At 48.6% G+C, this 20497-nt stretch overlaps 1 protein-coding gene across 1 annotated transcript in view; it reads left to right on the forward strand.

Moving 5' to 3' along the window:
- KDM4A (lysine demethylase 4A) overlaps positions 1 to 20497 on the forward strand; it is a 31440-nt gene extending 10943 nt beyond the window's left edge. The window contains exons 10-21 of the mRNA XM_006274286.4: positions 602 to 987; positions 3609 to 3729; positions 4467 to 4645; positions 6754 to 6958; positions 7239 to 7315; positions 9143 to 9198; positions 10212 to 10320; positions 12612 to 12800; positions 13559 to 13729; positions 14660 to 14779; positions 15950 to 16042; positions 16974 to 20497. Of these exons, the coding sequence (XP_006274348.4) occupies positions 602 to 987; positions 3609 to 3729; positions 4467 to 4645; positions 6754 to 6958; positions 7239 to 7315; positions 9143 to 9198; positions 10212 to 10320; positions 12612 to 12800; positions 13559 to 13729; positions 14660 to 14779; positions 15950 to 16042; positions 16974 to 17114 (1847 nt within the window). The 3' untranslated portion in view covers positions 17115 to 20497. The remainder of the gene's footprint in view (positions 1 to 601; positions 988 to 3608; positions 3730 to 4466; positions 4646 to 6753; positions 6959 to 7238; positions 7316 to 9142; positions 9199 to 10211; positions 10321 to 12611; positions 12801 to 13558; positions 13730 to 14659; positions 14780 to 15949; positions 16043 to 16973) is intronic.

The raw sequence follows: 20497 nt of genomic DNA on the forward strand, positions 1-20497 counted from the left end.
GTTGAGTTTAGCCCCTTAGTGTCCGTGACATTTTATTTGAGACAAAAGTGCCAGGATTAGAGATGGGGAAAGAGCCTGGGTACGGTCCTGCTGTGTCTGTCCAGATGGTTAATGCTGTGTCATGAGAGCTGCTTATTTATTAGGTGCCTTTTAAAGGGAACAAGAAGTATTTAACCAAGTAGTTCTTTAAGAAGGCTGGTCCTTCTACTTTTCCAGCCTTTCCACTTCCTCTTCCTCTCCCTAGAAACACACTGGAAGCCTCAGCAGTCATCACTGTGTAGCTTCTCACTGATGTTAGACACAAATGGCAGAGAGGGGGGGAAAGGGCCAGGGTTATGGTTGCCAGTAACACATGTACATATCTTCTTGTAGGATTCTCCCAGCTTTGCAGCAGGCTTCTAAGCCATGTGTGGACCACCAGGCAAGCTGTCTGAATAATTCAGCTCCTTTCTTACTGGTTTTGCCTTCTGCATCCCTTCTGCGCTGGCAAGGGACCTCCTGCCTGCGCATCTTCTCCTTCCTTATGTTGCCTCACATTGACAGGCATAGGGCATTCTCCCAGCTGCTCTGATCTCATGAACACTCTGCACTTTTGTTCCAGATTGTGAGGACTCCTCTGTCAGATTTGAAGAACTGAAAAATGTAAAGCTGGATGAAGAAGAGGATGAGGAAGAAGAGGACGAGGAAGAAGAGGAGGAGGCAGCTGCACTGGATCTTTCCATTCCTCACTCTGCAAGTTCCACCTTAGTTCTGTCTGCTGCTAAGCCAAATTCAGCTTTGTACCTTCAGTCCAGCTCCCCAGCGTATTCTGCTTCTTCTGGCTCTGAATCAATCAATCTGCTGTCAAGACAGACTGTTCTTGGTCCAGCCAGAGTACTTACTGTTCACAGCTATGCTAAAGGGGATGCCAACGAGGCTGACAGGGAACAGGCTTCAGGAAAAAAAGCCAGCGCTACAGCCAGTATGAGTGAGCAGGAACTGGCAGAGGTATGAATGGGAGACGGTAACAGCTGAATTATGGTGGATGAGATCAAACTGCAAGCATCCTAGTTCTTATAGTTTAAGCTTTGAATTCCTGTGATGTCAGTATGAAATGTCTCCTTGCTTGAAAATTGCTCCATTATGTGATCTATCTCACTAGAGCAAACTGTAACTTTAAATTTGGATATCATCCGATACCATCAGTGTTACAGTACTGTCTCCTTGCAGACTGAATTGAGACTTTTAGTTCCCTTTTGGGATGTATAGTGTTACAAAGGGGCATAGATAGAAGAACACAATGAATTTGTCAGACTTTAAATCTCAAACTGAATATTTGAAAAGATTTGTCATGTTGATAAAAAAGGTGTCTTAGCCCAACAGGGGATGAAGGAGTTAATAAACCCTCATCATTTTTGCAATTTCATTGCTGGCTTACACCCTGTATACCAATGGCCATTCCATCTTTTAGAGCTTTTACTGAATGCAGACAGAAGGAAAAGTTAGTGTTTGCAGAAGGGAATTAGCCTTGTTGCCTGTTCATTTAGGAGCCTTGCCTAAAAGTTTTTTCAGGTATTTTACTTGTTTCTTGTGAGGAAGAAAAGAAAGCCAGCTCAGGCCATTTGGTGGGGATGGCGTGTGTGCTGATCCTAGTTCATCTAAAGTAAAGAAATCTGTCAGTCCCTCCCAAAAGTGATCACAACTTGATTACTTTGGTGTGCAAACAAAATAAAATCTAGACACCGTATATACTTGATGCTTTTAAAAGCCTGGTTTCACAATGCTGGAAAACGGTTTCAAATTGGGAACACATTAAATTCTCCTAGCCAGTGATTCACATCGTTCTGTTTAAGACAGTTTTACTGGATGCCCAGAAAACCACAACTGAGAGAGGCTACACTAGTTAAAATCCATCTTGGCTTACTGGGGAAGCAAAAATTACCCCTTTTCTCCCAAATTGGGAAGGGGGATCGCAAATAATGAATGTGAACTAGAGGCTGGGGACTAGGAAATGGATAAGGAAACTGACAGGAAACACGGAGGAAACTCGCCACCAAAGGTAGGCAAAAACGAGAAGTTTCTAGCATGTAGGCTAGAAGGTTTGTCCGTTTTTGGATAAAAAAGCTATTTTTTTTAATGTAAAAAGGCAGAAGTGTTTAACGGGGGTTGGACTAGGCAACTTATTGAGGTCCCTTCCAGCTCCATAACTGATTTCTATTAATATTTGTTTGTATAAAGCAAGGGGCAAGTTGTATTCCTGTCATAGGATAATTATTGCTAGCTATGGTTCCTAGAAATGGTACGTATGCTTTTGTTCAAACAGGATTTAATTCTAAGAAGTTTCATAATGTCATAGTTGGTCGGGTCAGAAGGGACCGAAGGGTCAAACAACCCCGGCAAAGTGTTCATCCAGCCTCCTCTTAAAGACCCCCAGGGTAGGAGCCAGCACCACTTCCCTGGGAAGTTGGTTCTAGATCCTGGCTGCCCTGACAGTGAAGTAGCGCCTCCTGATGTCTAGCTTGAATCTACCCTCTGCCAGCTTGTGACCGTTATTTCTAGTCACTCCTGGTAGCGCTCAGGGGAACAGGGACTCTCCCAGTGCCTGCTGGTCCCCCCCTGACTAGTTTGTAAATGGCCACTAGATCCCCCTCAGCCTTCTCTTGTGGAGGCTGAATGGGTTCAGGTCCCGTAGCCTGTCCTCATAGGGCCTGTCCTGCTGCCCCCTGACCATGCGAGTGGCCTCCTCTGAACCCTCTCAATGCTGTCCACATCCCTTCTGAAGTGCGGTGCCCAGAACTGGACGCAGTACTCCAACAGTTTCATTTTTTGGCAGTGCCCCAAAGTAATATTGCAGAAAGTGGAGTTTAGACAAATTAAGCCAAATACCTGTTAGAAGGAGAAAGGGGAGAAAAAGAGTAGAAAATGACATGGCAGAGATGTAGCAGGATCCTTGGGTTCCTGTTCCACAGGGCTTCAAGATTTTGTTTTGGTCAGGACATCCTGACAGTGCAGTAAGACAGGTCCAAAGATCTTGGGATCACATTAGATAGTGAGGGTTGCTAAATAATCAGTGCCTTTCTCAGATAAGTAATCCTCCAGAGAGGGAGGGTGGTGGAAGACGGTGTCACCCCTGTAAAATTATCCAGGTGACTTTAGCTGAAAATGGTCTTTCTGATTTTTGACGTCTTTCTGCTTGTCATAGTGACCCAAAACAATAGCATATACTTGAAGGAACTTGAAATAGTTCCTTAGATTTAAACAGTCCAGTTTGTGCCAGTCTCTGTCTCCAGTTCTTGCGTAGCAGGTTAATCAGGGCCTTGAACAGCAGAATACACACATTCATTCAGCAGACCTAACTTCACTGTTAAATAGTGACTGGTTAAACTGTGTGTTTTGCTGAATTTGAATAAGGAAAACAGATAAGTGTGTTTTGACATCTTTCTCCTGTAGCAATATAGTGCTGCAGTGTTTGGGTTTCAACCATGTAGGGAAGCTTGAATTCAAAGTTTGATTTCTTGGAAATGTTTCTGTTTTTAAATGTCTTCTAAAAATTACTTCTCTCAGTATTGTTTTGGGCCTAAATTGATCTCTCCAATATGGCTGCTGATTTGGCTTTTTGCCTTGTCCAGATGGCAAAAGAATACCTGAGATCAATGAAAGAGAGTAAAAAGTCAAAGGGTCGTCGCCAGCCCTTGAGCAAACTCCCACGTCATCACCCACTCGTGGTAAAAGACTGCATCAGCGATGATGGTAAGTTCTGTGCTCATCATGTACAGGGGGTGGCAATGGGTTGTCTGGCAAAAACCCTGGACAGGGGAGGGCTTCTGAGACCAATGGAGAACTTTCCCCGTGGTACCTGAAAATGTGGGATGTATCCAACCGTGCGCCAGCCGGGTGGCCTAGCCCAGGTTCTTGCTTCGTTCTCTTGCTCATCCCCTGTGCAGTGGAATTGGTTCACCTGCACTTTTTTGTCAGGGGATGCAGGGGGGAGGAGAGTGTGTGTGTGTGTGTGTGATTACATAAATCTAGGGGGCTGAAAACCTCTGCCATCCAGTAAAACTTTAAAAGCCTCTGGTAGAATTTTCATAACTAAGATTTCCTTGGAGCAGTTCCAATAATTGACTTAATATTTGTACTTTAAAATGGATCATTGGCTAACACCCAACTCATGGGGAACTGATTGGAAGGAAGATAGGCTTCTGGGGACAGTAGTGCCATAGTCACCATTGGTGCTCAGTTAATCGGTTTTGTTACAAACCATTTTTCCAATAATAAGTGGATAACTTTTAGCAGAGGGAACTGTAATGTGTGGGCTAGGGTTTATAAACCGTTCCTTACCCTCCTAGTGCCTGCTTATTTTTGGTGTTTCCAGCTGTCTGTTCCTTCCCCACCCCTTGCCTTATTGGTTCTTGTATGCTGTCCTCATAGAATAGTGGCTGCAACAGGATATGTGGCTAACACTGACGTGAAATAACTTCTTATTGCAGAGTCATCAGAGCAACTAACTCCTGAAGAAGAGTCTGAGGAGACAGAGCCTTGGGCCAAGCCCCTTAGCCAGCTGTGGCAGAATCGACCTCCCAACTTTGAAGCAGAAAAAGAATATAATCGGACCATGGCTCAGCAGTCCCCTTACTGTGCGGTCTGCATGCTTTTCCAGACATACCAGGTAAGCTGCCCAGAGCCACTTTTTACATGAAAGAAGCTAAGCAAAGATAGCTACCATGGTCCTGAGGTTTTTAAGCTACTTCCTGTCGTTAGACTTGCAGTGTTTCCGTCTGTTGTTAAATAATCAGTCTGCAGGCCTGTGTGTCTGGTAAACAGCGCCCGTGTTCAAGCTATGTCAGTTGCCTGTAGTTAGAAGGTTGCTTCCCTCCAGTTCTGGCAGAGCTTAGACCTGTTCCTGTTTTGTACACATGGCTGCATTTGGAGCCAAGTGTAAAGCTGCACTCCTCCAGCTCCATGGCAAGGGAGTACTCTTGCTTTCAGATTCCTTCTCTTAACTAAAACTTGGAAACCCACCCAAAGTCTGCTCCTGGGTGACAGGAAAGGGAAGAGCTTCCTTCTTTTTTGGGTAGGGGAAGATGATCCACTACAACTGCACTGAAAACCAACTTAAGTACCTGCGTATGCAGAAGTTGTCTTTTCTTAGAGTAGGACCCTGCTGCAGTAATTGTGCATGTGTAGACTTGCATGAGTTAGCCTTTAAGTTAACTAGTTTGGGTGCTACTAGTAGTGTTGCTGTGGCAGCCTAGAGCTCAGCACAGGTTGCAAACCCAGCGTGTCTGGCAGGCTGAGTGCTAGGGCCAGTGAGCTGTATGCTGCCATCAGTACGTAAGCAACTAGTGTAAAGGTTGGAGTAAAGGAGTGTGTAGAGCTGTGTATACTAGGCAATAAATGGGGAGACTGTGTTGGAGATGGGGACTTGATGTGCACATTCTGGTCACTCTGATTTTGGCGAGTAGCAGATTGAGTAAGGGACATACTGAACTTGAAAAGTTGCTCATCAAGATGGGTATGAAATTCCGAAGTAATGTGGGTGGGGGAAGATCTCCTATTCCTGGATAATTAGGAGGAAATGTTTTCAGTTGACTCTGACATCAGTTGATGTCCAGTTTCTTGCTGAATACTCTTGAACATCAGGGAAGCAGAATTTTCAAATAGTTTTGAAGGGGAAACAGGGAGAATAAGAAAACTAAGAATTTTGAAAACTTTTCAGTTTTAAAATTCCCATTGAGTAACCCCCGTGCACCTCTCCTTCCTGCTGTAACAGGGACAGTACCAGGGGGCAGCGCTGGCTCGTTTCTTTGAAATGGCCTGCTTCCTGTTTGTGAGGTCTGTTAAAGACTAAGCGAATGTTGGAGACTTGCCCTCACCCTTTTGTATAAAGGAGGCCTGAAAGCTTTTAAGAACATGAAGTCAGGCTTTGCTGTTCTCTTTGGGTTTTGGAAACCTAAATAACTGGAGGGGGGAAATGCATTATGTATACGTTTAAATGTAAGTGGTGGTTAATTTGCCATTAGGTTAATTGAATGAACCGAGTTATAAGAAAGTGTAATTCTGAAAGTCTTCTCTTCAGTGGGAAGCTACGTTTCAAGAATCTGTCTGCTGCCCAGCAGCAAGTATCAATTTCTGAGGTGCATTAGCTTTTGTTCGTGGTTAGTTATCAGGAAGCAATAGAGTGGGTATTTTTAAAGAAATGTTTGCATGTTAGTATTTTGCCTAGATACTGGAGGTTGTAGCTGACAGTGCTCCATGAGGTAATGCTGCAGTCCTTTGCAGCTGTCTGTCGGAGTTGAGGAAATGCAGAGGTTTCTCACAGAAACACCTTTAGGGTAAGGAGTGGGCCTACTGATCCCAGAGGTGCCAGATAAAACCCCTCCCGCTTGTGGCCTGTCACAGGAGGATGTGATTCAGACCTCTTTGATCTCCCTCTAACTGGTCAGTAGGGTGGAAAAATATGTTGCATTGAAGTTGCTGTGACTGAGAACTTGATGGGATGTTTGGTGAGCAGGTTGTCTCCTAACCCAAGTGACCTGAATCCCTGACACCCCAGGGATTTCATCCTTCTGTACTTTTTTTTTTGCAAGTTGAGACCTTGGTTTGGATGATGCAAGGACTTAAGTTGGTCTGGTTGTTGGCTTGCTGATGTGCAGCAGTTACCTTCATCTGGGGTTTGCTTCTAATGAAGCAGGTGATGAGAGTAAGTGAAAGGGAGACATGAGACCTCCACTACCTCCTGTAAAACAGCCCCGTGTACCCTTCTGCCCCTCGCAGGCAGAATGTGGAGGCCACAGTCAGAACTCTGGAGCGACTCCAAGTACCGCTGATGGGAAAATCCGAACCAAGCCCCTGATACCCGAGATGTGCTTTACCACAACTGGCTGCAGCACGGACGTCAATCTTTCAACCCCTTACCTGGAGGAAGATGGAACCAGTCTCCTGATCACCTGCAGAAATTGCTGTGTCTGTGTTCATGCCAGTGAGTAGAGCCAAGTCTCACCCATCAGTACTGACTTTGCCTCTCATCTGCTTCTGTATGTGGGACCCGTTCCCTTGTGGTCATTGTTAGTCTGTGTGGCAAGCTGCGTCCACTCCTCCAGGGGAATCATGGGTGTCCATAGCACAGATCTTGTATGACTAGAGGACTGGCAACCTGAGATGCATAAAGTACCTTCTCTGGGCCAGGGAGCGCACCTAAAACATTTCAGCTCTTGATGAGTATGCCAGTGCTGCTTCCCTGAGTAGTTTTTCTGTTCTAGGTTGTTATGGTGTATCACCTAACAAGGCCACTGAAGACTGGGTGTGCTCCAGATGTGCAGCCAATGCCTTAGAAGAGGTAAGAACATTGCACAAGCTCCCCTTTGCATGGCAGCCTTTTTTGCGGGGGTTAAGGGAGATCCTGCATGGTAGGTATTTTTGCTGCTTAGGTGCAGACTTAGTTTACCTTAAATCACCTTAGAGAGCGGAGGAATGTGGTCCAGAGTAAAGGCGTTCTTTTGGAAAAAGAATGATGGACAAGTCTGATGGACAAAAGGGAAGCAGGTTGATATCATATATTTGGACTTTAAAAAAGCCTGTGACCTGGTGTCCTCATGGAAAAATTGGGTAACTCTGATCTCGACTGCTCCACAGTCTGATGGCTGGGAAACTGGTTCCAAGGTCAGATCCAGAGAGCGGTAGTTGGAAGAACTGAATCAACACGGCACTTGGTGACTAGTGGTGTCCTCCAAGCCTCCGTTCTCAGACCTGTACTCTTTTTAATGTCTTCATAAACGATCTGGTCACTGGTGTCAGAAGCAGACTGACTAAGTTCGCTGATGACACCAAACTTTGGGGAAAAGTATCCATACTTGAGGGTAGGCTGGTGGTCCAGGCTGACCTTGATAGGTTGCAAGGTGGGCGAATTAAAACCTGATGGCATTCAATACAGAGAAATGCAAGGTGCTCCACCTCGGTGGGGGAGGGGGGGAAACCCGCATCACATTTATAGGCTTGACAGTGCTACACTCGCTAGCACCATAGCCAAAAGAGACTTGGGGGTCATGCTTGACCACAAGATGAACATGAGCCACCAGTGCGATACCACAGCTGGCAAAGTGAACAGACTCTGGCTTGCATCTATCGATTCATCTTGAGCAAGACCCAGGATGTCATCCTCCCACTGTACTCGGCCTTGGTGAGGCTGCAGCTGGAGTACTGTGTCCAGTTCTGGGCTCCACAATTTAGGAAGGATGTGGAGAAGCTTGAAAGAGTCTAGAGGAGAGCCACGTGCGTAATCAGAGGGCAGGAGAACAGGCCTTATGAAGAGGGGCTGCGAGCTCTTCAGCCTGGAGAAGCGCAGGCTCAGGGGTGATTTGGTGGCAGCCTGTAAGTACATAAGGGGTGTGCATCAGGATCTGGGGGAAACACCTGTTCACCAGAGCACTCCAAGGGATGACCATGTCCAACAGTCACAGAGTCCTGCAGGACTGTTTTGGGCTGGACATGAGGAAAAACTTGTTTACTGTCCGAGCCCCCAGGGCCTGGAACAGACTCCTCCCGCAGGTGGTGCAAGCACCTACTCTGGACACTTTCAAGAAACACTTGAACACTTATCTTGCTGGGATCCTTTGACCCTAGCTGGCTTCCTACCCTTGGGGCAGGGAGCTGGACCCAATGATCTTACAACATCCCTTCCAGCCCTGATGTCTATGAAATCTATGTAAGTGTCACAGGCTCTGGACAGACAGGAGGGCTGGATGCATTCCCTTCCGGAGGCCAGCAGTTTTTAAAATCGTATTCACAGTAGGGGAGTTGTTCCCAGTTCCCTTCACCTGTCCCTAACTGGGATAGGAACTTGCTTCTCTGGTATGAAAGCACAGTGCACTCGCCATCAGTCTCCCACAAATGTTTGTAGATCTGCCTCACTTTTTGGACAATAGCGAGTAACTAGAGTCAAGGTTTTCTCAGAAGCGGTGGCATTGACAGCCCTTAGGCTGTTGTCTTCCTCACATTAATAGTCCTGTCATTGTTAAAATGATGCCTTTCCTCTCAATGTGTATCCCAGGGAGAGAGCTTTGAAGCCAGCACAGTAATGACTGGTCTGAAGCATGTCCACTTTTAATGACTGTAGACTTAACTATCTGTCAGATAACAAGCTTCTTCATCTTCTTCCTTGTGGCAGGATTGCTGTTTATGTTCTTTACGAGGTGGTGCCCTACAGAGAGCCAACGATGACAAGTGAGTGTTCCAGCTGAACATGTGTACTTGCCATAATATTGCTAAAGCAGATTCATTAGATTTTAGAGGGCTCTGCAGAGGTAACATAGCAGCCAGTGATGTACTCTAGATTTACGGGGTTAGTGGGATGGTGTGCAAGCTAAGGATGTGAGCACGCTGAGCGAATGCTCTAGGGCTGTGTGCAGTTGTATACAGTACTCTGTATCTGTGTTGCCAGTCCCTATCTTCCCAGGAGATGCCCCCTTCTAAGTGGTGGTAGGTGCTATTAAGTGCTTGCACTTAATATACATGTATACTTAATACACTTAATATACTTTCATGCACTTAATATACATGTATATTTGGAGCCATTTCAAAAGGCAAACTTTTTCAAAAGAGCAGTGGCTGTTATGTTCTGATGGTTAGGTGGGGCTGAGCTGGGAGAGAGATGAACACGGCAAAACTGCTCCGATGTTAACTTCATGCAGCTCAGCTTGTGTGTTTGGGTCCATACTTTCCTGGAGCTGTACAAGGTGCTACGAGCTCTGATATATAGAGAGGGAGAGAGCCCCATAGAACAGCCAAAGGCTCCTGATATCCTTAGAGCGCCACAAACCCCACCACTGCCAATAGACTAGTTTGAGGTTTAGTGAAGGCTTCTGCATTGCAAAACTGGCACCAAGCTCACTCTCATCTTTTCCAAGAGATGAGGCAGGATCTTATGTTAGTGTAGCATCTTTTGCCTCTAGTTTGAATTAGAACAAACCTGCCTGGGGATTCGGGAGCAGATCAGCTTGGTGGAGCGTCTGAAGCTCTTTGAATTGTCTGTGCCTCTCATGTGCCTCCCTAGCTGGGAATGGGAAGGGAGCTCACACTGCTTGGCCCAAGTTGGCTCTGTGTGCCAGTGGAAGACTTCAGTCTGTTTGCTGATCTGGCATGCTTTATCAGTACTATACTAAATGTACATCAACTCCCAGCAGTCTCTTCCTGACTCATATGAGGGCTGATGCCTTTTTACTGCTGCTTTTTGGCAGGTGGGTGCATGTGATGTGCGCTGTAGCTGTATTGGAGGCAAAATTTGTGAATATCGCAGAGCGCAGTCCAGTGGATGTTGGCAAAATCCCTCTGCAGCGCTTCAGACTGGTAAGGAGGGCCTGGGCATCACTGTTCCCGCTGCTGGGGCTCCCTGAAGTCCTGTCTGCAGGGTTTCCTATGCTTGTCCGAGGGGGGAAAGTACTTTCCTGATGAGCAGAAATGAGAGGAACAGAAGGAAATCTGCTGGTGGGAATCTGGGTTGCTAAATCAATCCTGTTACTAGTATCCCCTGTTCTTGGGCATTAACAGTAATTCCAGTTTAGCCATTGGACACAGGTGGTGATACGGTTTAGCTAGTTTTTTGGAGTAGCAGAGAACACTGATATGCAGGAGCCCCTTGGTACCTGAATTAAAAGGTTGTTCTCTAAGGACCTACAGAACTTTATCTTGTGCCATTCCCTTCCAACTAACAGCACAAGCCTCACCAAATTCAGCCATGCTCTACATGGATGGCTGTACTTGCATATCATGCCTTATAATTACCAGTCCAAGTAATAGGGTGTGAGATTTAAAGATGTTACTGCTCTGAAAAAGCATTTCTCATAAAACTTACTAAGAAGTTGCCTTTTATCAAATTTGCTTTGGCCATAGTCCAGGCCACTGACTACCAAACTGCAAAAAGCCAAGCTGTTTGCAGAATTCAGGCCTCTTTGGGAAGGGAGCTAGGACTCCTTTCCCAAAAAGAACTGCTGTTAAGATGTGAACTACATTTTAATGCAGGGAAAACTCATTGTGTGAAGAAGCACATCAGCTAACACTCCTCTGAGACTACCGTCCTTTGTCAGTGCGAAAAGCAAAATTATTTTAACATTAGGCTAGCCATAGTGTGGTGACTAAGCATTTTCCCATGCAAGGTTAGGTTGAGTTGATCAAAATAAATAGACTGGGAGATGTGATGGTGCTGCAGGTACCCTACCCCAAGAGATGGGTGGCGTATAGTCGCTGGCAAAGCGGCATAATGGAGAAGAGACCATTGCAAAGAGCAGTCAAGTAGAGCCTGAGGTGAAGTTGATGCGGTTGACAGAATGTGCACTTGCGTGTCTAGCCTGTCTGGGGGAGGTTGGTCCCAGCTACTTAGTCTGGCTTGCTTGGCTTCCTCATTAGGAGTGTGCTCAGTGCAACCACACAAGCCTGAGATTGGCAAATCATCTCATGGGCAAATTAACTGGAGTTCACTGTACAAAGGTTTGGATGTATTTGCATCTCAGAGTGTTAACTTGCTCGATCTGCTTTTAAGGTTCTTATCCAGGGAGTGACAGTTAATAGCCCAGTTGACACAAACTGAATCTCCCAAATCTCGCCTTCTGCTTGTAACAAATGGTCACTGAATTTGCATCTGTAGATTCAGTTGTTTCCCTCAGTTTAACTCTGTTTCTCTGAAAAATCTTAGGTTATAATGATGCTCCTAACCAGCCTGTTTATCCTCCCAATGAAACATGACAGTCTGTTACAGTTGCCATAGCCTTTTTAATTGCTGAAATAAGGAAGAATAATTTGTCACTTTTCTGGTTACCATCCATTTTAGTTTGTGTTTTATTGTTAAGTGTCCCTTTTATTAGACACTTGGAAACAGGCAAGCAGATCCTTGCCTGAGATCCCTGCCATGTCCTAAAGCAAAGCTGTTGCCAATAGGTTTCTTTTTGGCAGAGACCCCCAAGGATTGTCATGGCTCATCATCTGATTTGGTATCAAGTGAACGTGTAATAGTGCTTGGGGGTTACTATTAAAGATTCCTCCCTGTCACACAACCTGGCAGGTGGCTCCTTTAGACGTTACAGCAGCAAACGTCGGTGGCATCAGCCTCAGGTCTGCTGCTGGGGGTGTGAGATGTTTGTTTCTGGCTTTCCTGCTGATCAAGCAGAAATTCTACAACTGCCCCTGTCTCCTTAGAGTAACAGCATGGACACAGCTGTTCCTTTGCTTGTCCATTACCTTAGTAACTTCTCATCCCAAATTGTCCAATCCTCAAGTTCCTTACCTCATCTTTTTAGATAAGGTACTCCAATCCTATTCAGGTTTTGGTTTCGTTTCCTTTTAGGGAAACTGTACCTGGTTCACCCACCATACTAGTTACAGCACTCACTTTTTCCATTGCCTTATAAGACACTCTCGACAATTTTATTGCTTAGTTCCGGGAAGGCCTAGACTATGGCTAAGAGCCTTAGCATAACTCGGTTCACCCGCTACAAGATCAAATGCCTGTCTGTCCTGGATCAAGGTGAATCTTTGAAATTTGAGGGTACCTAGTCCCAAAGAAGGTAGATTACACTCTTGCCAACAGGCCTTTGCTGGGGGAAAGCCCTTGCCATCCCTAGTAATCCCTAGTTTCCTGTCTGCAGAAATGCATCTTCTGTAAGAAGCGGAGGAAGAGAATTGCTGGCTGCTGTGTGCAGTGCTCCCATGGTCGGTGTCCTACGTCCTTTCACGTTAGCTGTGCTCAAGCAGCCGGAGTTATGATGCAGCCTGACGACTGGCCATTTGTTGTCTTCATTACTTGCTTTCGGCATAAGATTCCATCCCAGGCAGAGGTGAGATATATGGGGGGGGGCAGAGAGCGGGGTGGGGGGGCAACGAGATATTGTCTCAGAGCAGGCCAGTATCTCAGGGGGCCCTGAGAAGCTTTGGCTTGTGCGATTTCCATTGCAGACTTGTCACCTGATTCCTGGTCCATGTGTCCAACATACCGTAAACATTGTGGCTCCTTGTCTCCTGACAGGAACTCATGAGTTATGACCTCTGCCATGCTACCAACTCCGCATGGCTTCAGGCAGGCCGCCTCTCTCCTGCGTCAGTGTTACATGACGCCTTCCTTCCAGTGGTGCTGTGAAAAGGCATAGCTAATGTTGTGTTTGGGTAGCGTGTGATATTTGTACAGAGCTGGTACCGGGATCCCAGCAGACTTTGCAAGGGCTTAAATATCAGCTTTTGATGATCACTGTAATGCTTTCGTGCAACCTTCCTGACAGACGAAGCTGCCACATTCCATAAGGGGAGGCAACTCTCAGGTCCCCAAACTGTGAGGAATTTGCTCTGAAGAGCGAGCGCTTGTTAAAAGTTACATTCCAAACTCTTGCGGCGGTTGCAGAAAATGGGTTAGTTGTAAATATTTAAAATGCTGGAGGGAAACTTTCAAACAGGCGCATGAAATGCTTTCAAATTGTGAATGGGCATAAGCAGTCGCATAACAGCAACATAATTCAGTGGCTTCCCTGGGAAGGCCTGAGTTCTGTGCCCCAAAGCCCTGTCCTTCACATCAGCTGTATAACAAGAACTTTCCTCTTCCCAGCGAGCAAAGGCAGCTCTGCAGGATCTCTCGCCTGGGCAGATAGTCATCAGCAAGCACAAGAACGGCCGCTTCTATCAGTGTGAAGTGGTCAGCCTAACAAAGGAAACCTTCTATGAAGTCAACTTTGATGACGGCTCGTTCAGCGACAACCTCTATCCAGAGGACATTGTGGTATGTTGTACAGTGAGAAGGTGCTCCGCCAGAGGGCGCGTGGTGCAGCAGAACGGTCTGTACATTTCCACTGTAGGAACAAACGTGTTCAGAGCCGTACGGGACTCGATGGCACCTGGAGTAGGAAGTGCTCCCCTCTGAGAGGAGGAATGGAGATTTAGGCCACTGGTTCTCAACCTCTTTTGTACCAGGACCTGTTTGTAACCATCAGGCCACTCCTGACTCGCTGGCCCCTGCCCCCAGCCCCCCACCATGTGGGGGAGGGGGGACCCCAGGCAGCCCCGTGCAGGCTGGAACTCTGCCACATTTTTCTTTAAAGGTGAATCCATTTTTAAACTTTGTTCACGACCCTCTCATGTATTCTTGCAACCCACTTTTGGGTCATGACCCACAGGTTGAGACATGCTGCTTTAGACTGCTCCTCATTTAGACCTGCCCCACACTGCCTAACATAATATTTTGGTTTCAAGGTGCTTTTTTTTTTCTTCTTTCTGACTTAGGAGCTCTTTTTTCCTCTTGCTAGCCCTTGTTTAGCTGCTGTCTTTAATGTCAGTGCTATACCAGGCTGCAGGGGTTCCCTATATATACAGAGCCAGGAAGATGTAGCTGCTCCTATGACCTATAAGCTATATCTTACTGGTCATTTGTTCGTTGTAGCTAAAGCTTCAGCAGTAAAATGAACAGTGATCTTGGGCTTCTCACAAGACCAGTTTGCATCCCCTGTGCCTTGGGTGCTCTGGAAAGGTGCCTCTGCACCACAATATTGTGGTGGTTGCACAGGGCTGGGAGTAGGGGTAACTAAAGGCATGGTAGAAGGTGGTGCAACTGAAGGTGCAGCTTGGACCTAAGGAAGGCAAGAAGCCACCTTCAAAACAGGCTGCTCACATCTGACTTCTCCCTTCCTCCAAACTTCCCCCTTGTGCTGTCAAGAGTCGGAACTGTCTGCAGCTGGGCCCTCCTGCTGAAGGCGAAGTTGTGCAAGTGAGATGGACAGATGGACAAGTCTATGGGGCCAAGTTTGTTGCATCACATGCCATCCAGATGTACCAGGTATGGGTTCCTCTCCCCTCTGAGTTTATCCCCAGCTCCCTGTCATGGTAGAACCCTGCCCCTGCTGCGTTTTAGATGTTCTTTGCAAGACTTGGACTTTTGGCAGGCCTTGGAGCCTCTGGTGTTCTATCATCTAATACACTCTGGGTGTGGAGGGAAGTGGAAACAGCATTGTTTCTTGCAGATTTGAGAGAGAGCTGTGGGGAGAAGAGATCTGTATTTTCTGGGGCGTAAGAATGAAGCTCTTCTGCCTGAATGGAGCACAAATGCTCCATGGGTTGGTGCGGAGGACCCTGCCTGGTTTGTTGCTGGCTGGTCAGAGAATGGATTTTTTTTTTTATAACCAGGCAGAAATGGTGAGATTCTTCATCCCCAGCCCCCTGCTGGGTGAATTCAAAGCTATAGGCTAGCCCAGTTAGAGATGCGATGTGGCAGTGCTGCATGCAGCCAGCTAAGCCCTTCTTTCAGCACCCTCACCAGCAAGCCCTCCCATGTAGCTGTTTCCAGATGCTACAATACATAGGGCTGTGCGCACCAGCATGGGCAGGTACAACCATCCGGACTTGGATGCACAAGTGAGAGGACTTATGTCTTTTCTGAGGCGCTGAGCACCAGTAGTGCTGAGCAAAATCTACAGCAGCATGGATGCTCTCAGCTCTGTAAACCAGGCTGTTATTATCCAGCTGCCTCCTTGCAGGCACTTCTCTTTTGAAAAGAGGCCCCGAGGTTGAAGCTCCAGGTGCTGAAACAGATCACTTCAAAACTTGCCGTTATAATTGTACATCCTGCCCCTGCCCTCTGCTTCCACTCGACTCTAGAGGTAACATGGGAAGCGCTGAAATACCCAGTCCAGCCAGCGAAGACGCAGGAAAGAGTTGGGTTTGAGAATGTTCCTGCCATTGCCAGTTAGCCCCAGACATGTGGTGGGTGACTCCCTTTCCTGCTTCTTGAGGGCTAGTGATATTGTTTGGTGAAAGTCTGTTCCTACTAGAAGCTAGCTGGTTTGCTCTCGTATGCGCAACCGCCAGTGTGTGTAAATGAAAAGCCCGCAGGCTGGAGGGTCACTTAGTAAACTCTTTGTTCAGAGGAGGAAGTGAAACGCAGGGCAGCATGGGAGCCATAGGGTCTATCTCATGTCTCTAAGCAAGACCGTGTCTGTTTGTGCCTTAGGTGGAATTTGAAGATGGATCCCAGCTGATGGTGAAGAGGGACGACGTGTACACTCTTGATGAGGAACTTCCCAAGAGAGTCAAATCCAGGCTGGTGAGTAGCAGAAGAACACACACAGGCTAAATGGATCTGCTCCGTAGCAGCAGGGCTCATGCGGCTTCTGGAAATAGCCGGCCCTTGATGGCACAAACCTACTGAAGTGTGCTGCAAGCTGGGCTTGCACCAGGAAGCATCTGCCTTCACGAAAGCATGATGCTTGGTGTTTTGCTCTCTCCCTGTAGCTATGCTATCCTAGCATGCCTGCAGATGTGTGCCTATAGCCTTTCCTTCGTTGCTGCTGTTTGGGCCAGGACATCCTTGTGTTGTCCTTGCATTGCTCCTGCCAGCAGCGCTCACTGTGCGGCTCTTCAGATCTCTCCTCTGAAATCATGATATGCCAGCTTGCTTCCCTGTGTCCTTGGTCCTTGTCACTTCAGAAGGACACCTGCGGGTCTGGACAGTGTGGCCACTTTCCATGCAGCGTGAGTGCTGTTGATGTTGGCATCAGGCTCTGGGTGCCTGTCTCTCCCTCCAAGCTCCAGGGCAACGCCTGTTAGTAAGCAGGCAGGTGCTGGGTGCTGTGAGGGCATTGGTACAGCACTGTTCCAGCTCCATAGGTGCTAAAGGCTGCCTGCCTCTGAGGCCAGAAGTGCTCCAGACCCTCGGGAGGTTCCTATGGGTCGTTGCACTGACCCCCTGCAGGACAGCCGCTCAGCCCTCTCCACAGTAGTCACCAAGCTAAGTTTGAAGCCACTGTGACTTTGTTGGGCCTCTCAGTGCTCTGTTAGCGTGGCTGCAGGTTTAGGATGCTTCTCTCCCCGTGCTGTAGCAGTCTTTTTTGCACACCACTCTGTTGTCCCTTGCTCTGGAGGGGAGGTGCGGACGCACCTGCTCCGTTCCACGCTGCGGCAGAGCTTGCGGGCAGGTACGGCAGAGTTAATCTGAGCACTTCTGTGGGTGACTAATCCCCGCTTCTCCCTTGCAGTCGGTAGCTTCCGACATGCGCTTCATGGAGATCTTCGCAGAGAAGGAGGTCAAGCAAGAGAGGAAGAGACAGAGAGTGATCAACTCGCGCTATCGGGAGGATTACATTGAGCCCGCCCTCTACCGGGCCATCATGGAGTAAGCAGTGCCTGGGGCAGGAAGAGGAGAGGTGCTCACCTCCCCATGGATTTGAACACTCCAGGACAGTGGAGGCCAAACTCAGACACTTCACAGCCAGGGTTTTTAAAAGGTAGAGTACTCTGCAGTAGCCGGATGGAGGATCCAGTTCACGTTGCCTCTGCAAAGGCCTGTGGGCTCCTGGTCTGCAGTCGGGTCCCACTGAGCACGTATCCTACAAGCCAGCTGGGGAGTGCTGCCTCCACAGCGCATCTCCTCAAGCAGTTTCTCATGTTTCTTCTCGCCTGAGACAAACCCGACAGGTAGCAGACTCTTCTGGGAGACGGTCAGGAATTCTGGCAGCTGCAGGATGATAACAAATGTACAGTTTTTGTTGAACAATGTTACTGATTCCAGGAGCCTCCGCATGGCCATGCCTGCCCTGCACAGGCAGTATTACTGGTGCTTCAGACTGAACCTCTTTTTATATTTATATCCATGTTTCCGTCTAGGGCAGCTCCAGTCTCCCGTTTTATCTGCTCCTCTCTGAGGGCAGAGCCTCGGGCTGCGCAAAGCCAAGCAGATGGGAGGCGTTTTTGTGGACAGGTGGAACATGAGGATGAATTCCAGCTGGGCATGCTCTTGTTTGAACTCTCTCTCTCTCTCGTTCTTGTGTTGCTTTTGGTTTCCGCTTCCCCTCTCCTGTGGCTAACCGTGATGACGCGTGCCTCTATGCAGAGCCTCGATCTGCACAGCCCTCGACGGGAATGTCTGTTCAGCCCCCAGAGAGAGGCCGTGAGCTGGCAGCTCACCAAGGCAGTAAAGACCAAAGGGATCCCAGGTCCCTGGCACTCCTTGTGGAGATCCAGGCACCACAGTATTGGAGTGAGACAGGGCTGCAGCATCCACACAGCCCAGCCCAGCACTAGTTGTGTAGCAGTGCTGCCTTGCAGGGAGCCGCAGGCCCTTGCCTGCAGTCACTCGATTAGTCCGTTACGAGATGCACAGCGTGCGTGGCACGCGGTGATGGGTGGCTGTGTTGGGCTGCTCTGAATCGCATGTGTTGCCACGTTGGGCCACGCTGTGGCGACTGGTTAAAAGCCCTGTGTAGAGTATTCCTGGGGCGCGCGCCTGGAATGGTGTTGGAGACTGCTGAGTTCAGGAGCCAGGCATCGTGTGTGCCCTGAGAACATGCTAGCGCATTTCTAGTAGCTAAAGCATTAACAGGTTGAGCAGGCTTTCCCATCCCGTGAGAGGGGCTTCGGGCGGGGGGGACGGCTGAGTGCTGTCGCACAGAATGGGGCAGGTTTCCCTCTGCAGGAAAACAGGCATTCGTTTACCCCAGACGCAGTGACATGTGCCTGGTGTCCCTCAGCCTGGTGCGTGGGAGACCCCGATCCATAACCGTTTCTTTGTTACATGAGAACGCTAGAAACCAAATTACTCTGGAACATGGTGCATCAGCGTGTGATCAGCAATAAAGCATAGTGCTGTGCGGTGGTTTGACTCTGGATCTGAGAAGTTGTAAGCAAGAAGCTGTTTGTGGAAACTGCATCTGTATTCATCGACCAAAAGTCTTTTAGGCCAGGTGCGGTGCGCGTAGCTCCTGTGGATCTGTGGGCCTGCCTGTGCCTTCCACAGGTGGGAGGAGCGCTCCCTCTTAGTCAGTATTGAAAGCTTGAGTAGTAGATCCTCGGATGGGACGGGGGCTTCAGCTTGTACATTTTCCCAGTGACTGAAGTCCTGATCCATGTACGATGTTAACGATCCCTTTTCTGCTGAGTGTAGGAATAGTTTACTGCGTTCCGGTTTTTTAGGCAAAGTTAGATTCGTAGTGTTGGCAAGCGTGCAGGGCTGGGAGGTGTCGCAGGGACTGCAGTTTGAGAGGAGACGGGCGGGAAGGCAGCTCCCGGGTGCCATTCCTTTAGCCGGAGCAAAGCGGGGAACGCTGCCCTGTCTATCGCTGAAGAGCGTGTTCTCTACATCTGCCCCACACCCAAAATTCAAAATTAAGCGTCTGGACTGGCTTCCTGGCCGGGTTGTCACTGCCTGTGTAGACAGTGTCCTGTGAGGTGGCAACGCCACGTGCCTGTTAAATGCGTCTCTGAAGACCGCTGTGCCATGAAGTGACGAGAGCACGCGAGGTGGAGCTTCTGCTCTCAAGCTGCATCATGCTGCCACCTGCCTTTCCGGGATCTCGCCCCCAGGTCAGCTCTGGGAAAGGGCCTGTGGTCCGACGTGTCTGGGAACAGGCTCCGCGTTGCTGCCCGTGCCAGGAGGTGGCTGCCCTGTCTTGGAAGCCAATTGCCACCCTTGCTGGGGGTCTCCTGCCTCCTGCAGTACCAGACGGAGGGCTTCCCGTTTCTCTTCTCGCCTGCGCTTGGCTGTGTGGCATAATAGCTGTGTGTAGTGTGACCCTCCCTTCCAGTCCGTTTGCAGTTTAAAATCCCCTGTGCAGAGACCGGCCTGCGCTCCAGCCATAGCCACTGCAGAAACATCTGTGACCGATGGGGCCCCGACCACACCTGGACGCTTGGGAGCCTTTGTGACTTCTGACTCGGACTGAAACGTTGCGGGCACATGCCTTAAAGCGTGCTTGAAACATGGCAGCTGCACGGTGTTTCCTGGCGTGGGGACATCGCACCCCTTGCACTCCCACTTGGTAACACTGGCTCCTTCCCATGGTACTTTCTTAGGAACATTTCACCTCCCTCCTCTGCAGTCACTGCTGGCTCGGGCAGGTGCCGTTAGGGTGTCGCTCCATCAGGGATTTTTTAAATATATCGAATGGGAAGCTATTTTTTAAAAGCACTGGCAGCTGTGGTGTTCCTGCTAAACCACCCCGGCGGGAGGTGTGGTGGGAGCTCTTTGCCCCCCTGTTGCTTTGCCTCCCCCTCTCCTCAATTTCTGGCTTGGGCTGGTTCAAGTTGGACTCCTCGCAGGTTTTTTCATATGCAGCTGTTGACACTTCCCCCAGGCGAGGCTGGCAGGTCAGCTTTTCCTTCTCCCGAGGCAAGTCTCCTGTTGCGCTGATGCTTGTTGTAGAGGCCTGAGACTTCCTGGAAAACTCCTGCCCCATTAGCAGACTCTTCTGGCAGGCGGGGACACCCGTTTTCCTAGCCCCTGCTCTCGGGATGGTGCAGGGCTCTGAACCAGAGTGAAATCAGTTCTGCGCTTGTGCAGAGCCATGCCCAGGCTGGAGGGCAGGGTGCTCGTGCCTGTCCCCCCGTGCCGAGGTGGCCCACGTGTTCCCACCATCCCCAGGCCCCTCCTGGGCTCCTGTTCTCTGCGTCGGTCCTTGTGCTTGGGGTTTTTTTTAATGCAAACAGAAGGTGGAAACAAGACTCTGGCAGCCTATGTATTGTTTTCAGTTTGATCTAGTAATAAACATAATGAATTTCGGAACGA

The sequence above is a fragment of the Alligator mississippiensis genome, chromosome 5, assembly GCF_030867095.1.
Source record: "Alligator mississippiensis isolate rAllMis1 chromosome 5, rAllMis1, whole genome shotgun sequence".
Lineage (NCBI taxonomy): Eukaryota > Metazoa > Chordata > Crocodylia > Alligatoridae > Alligator > Alligator mississippiensis.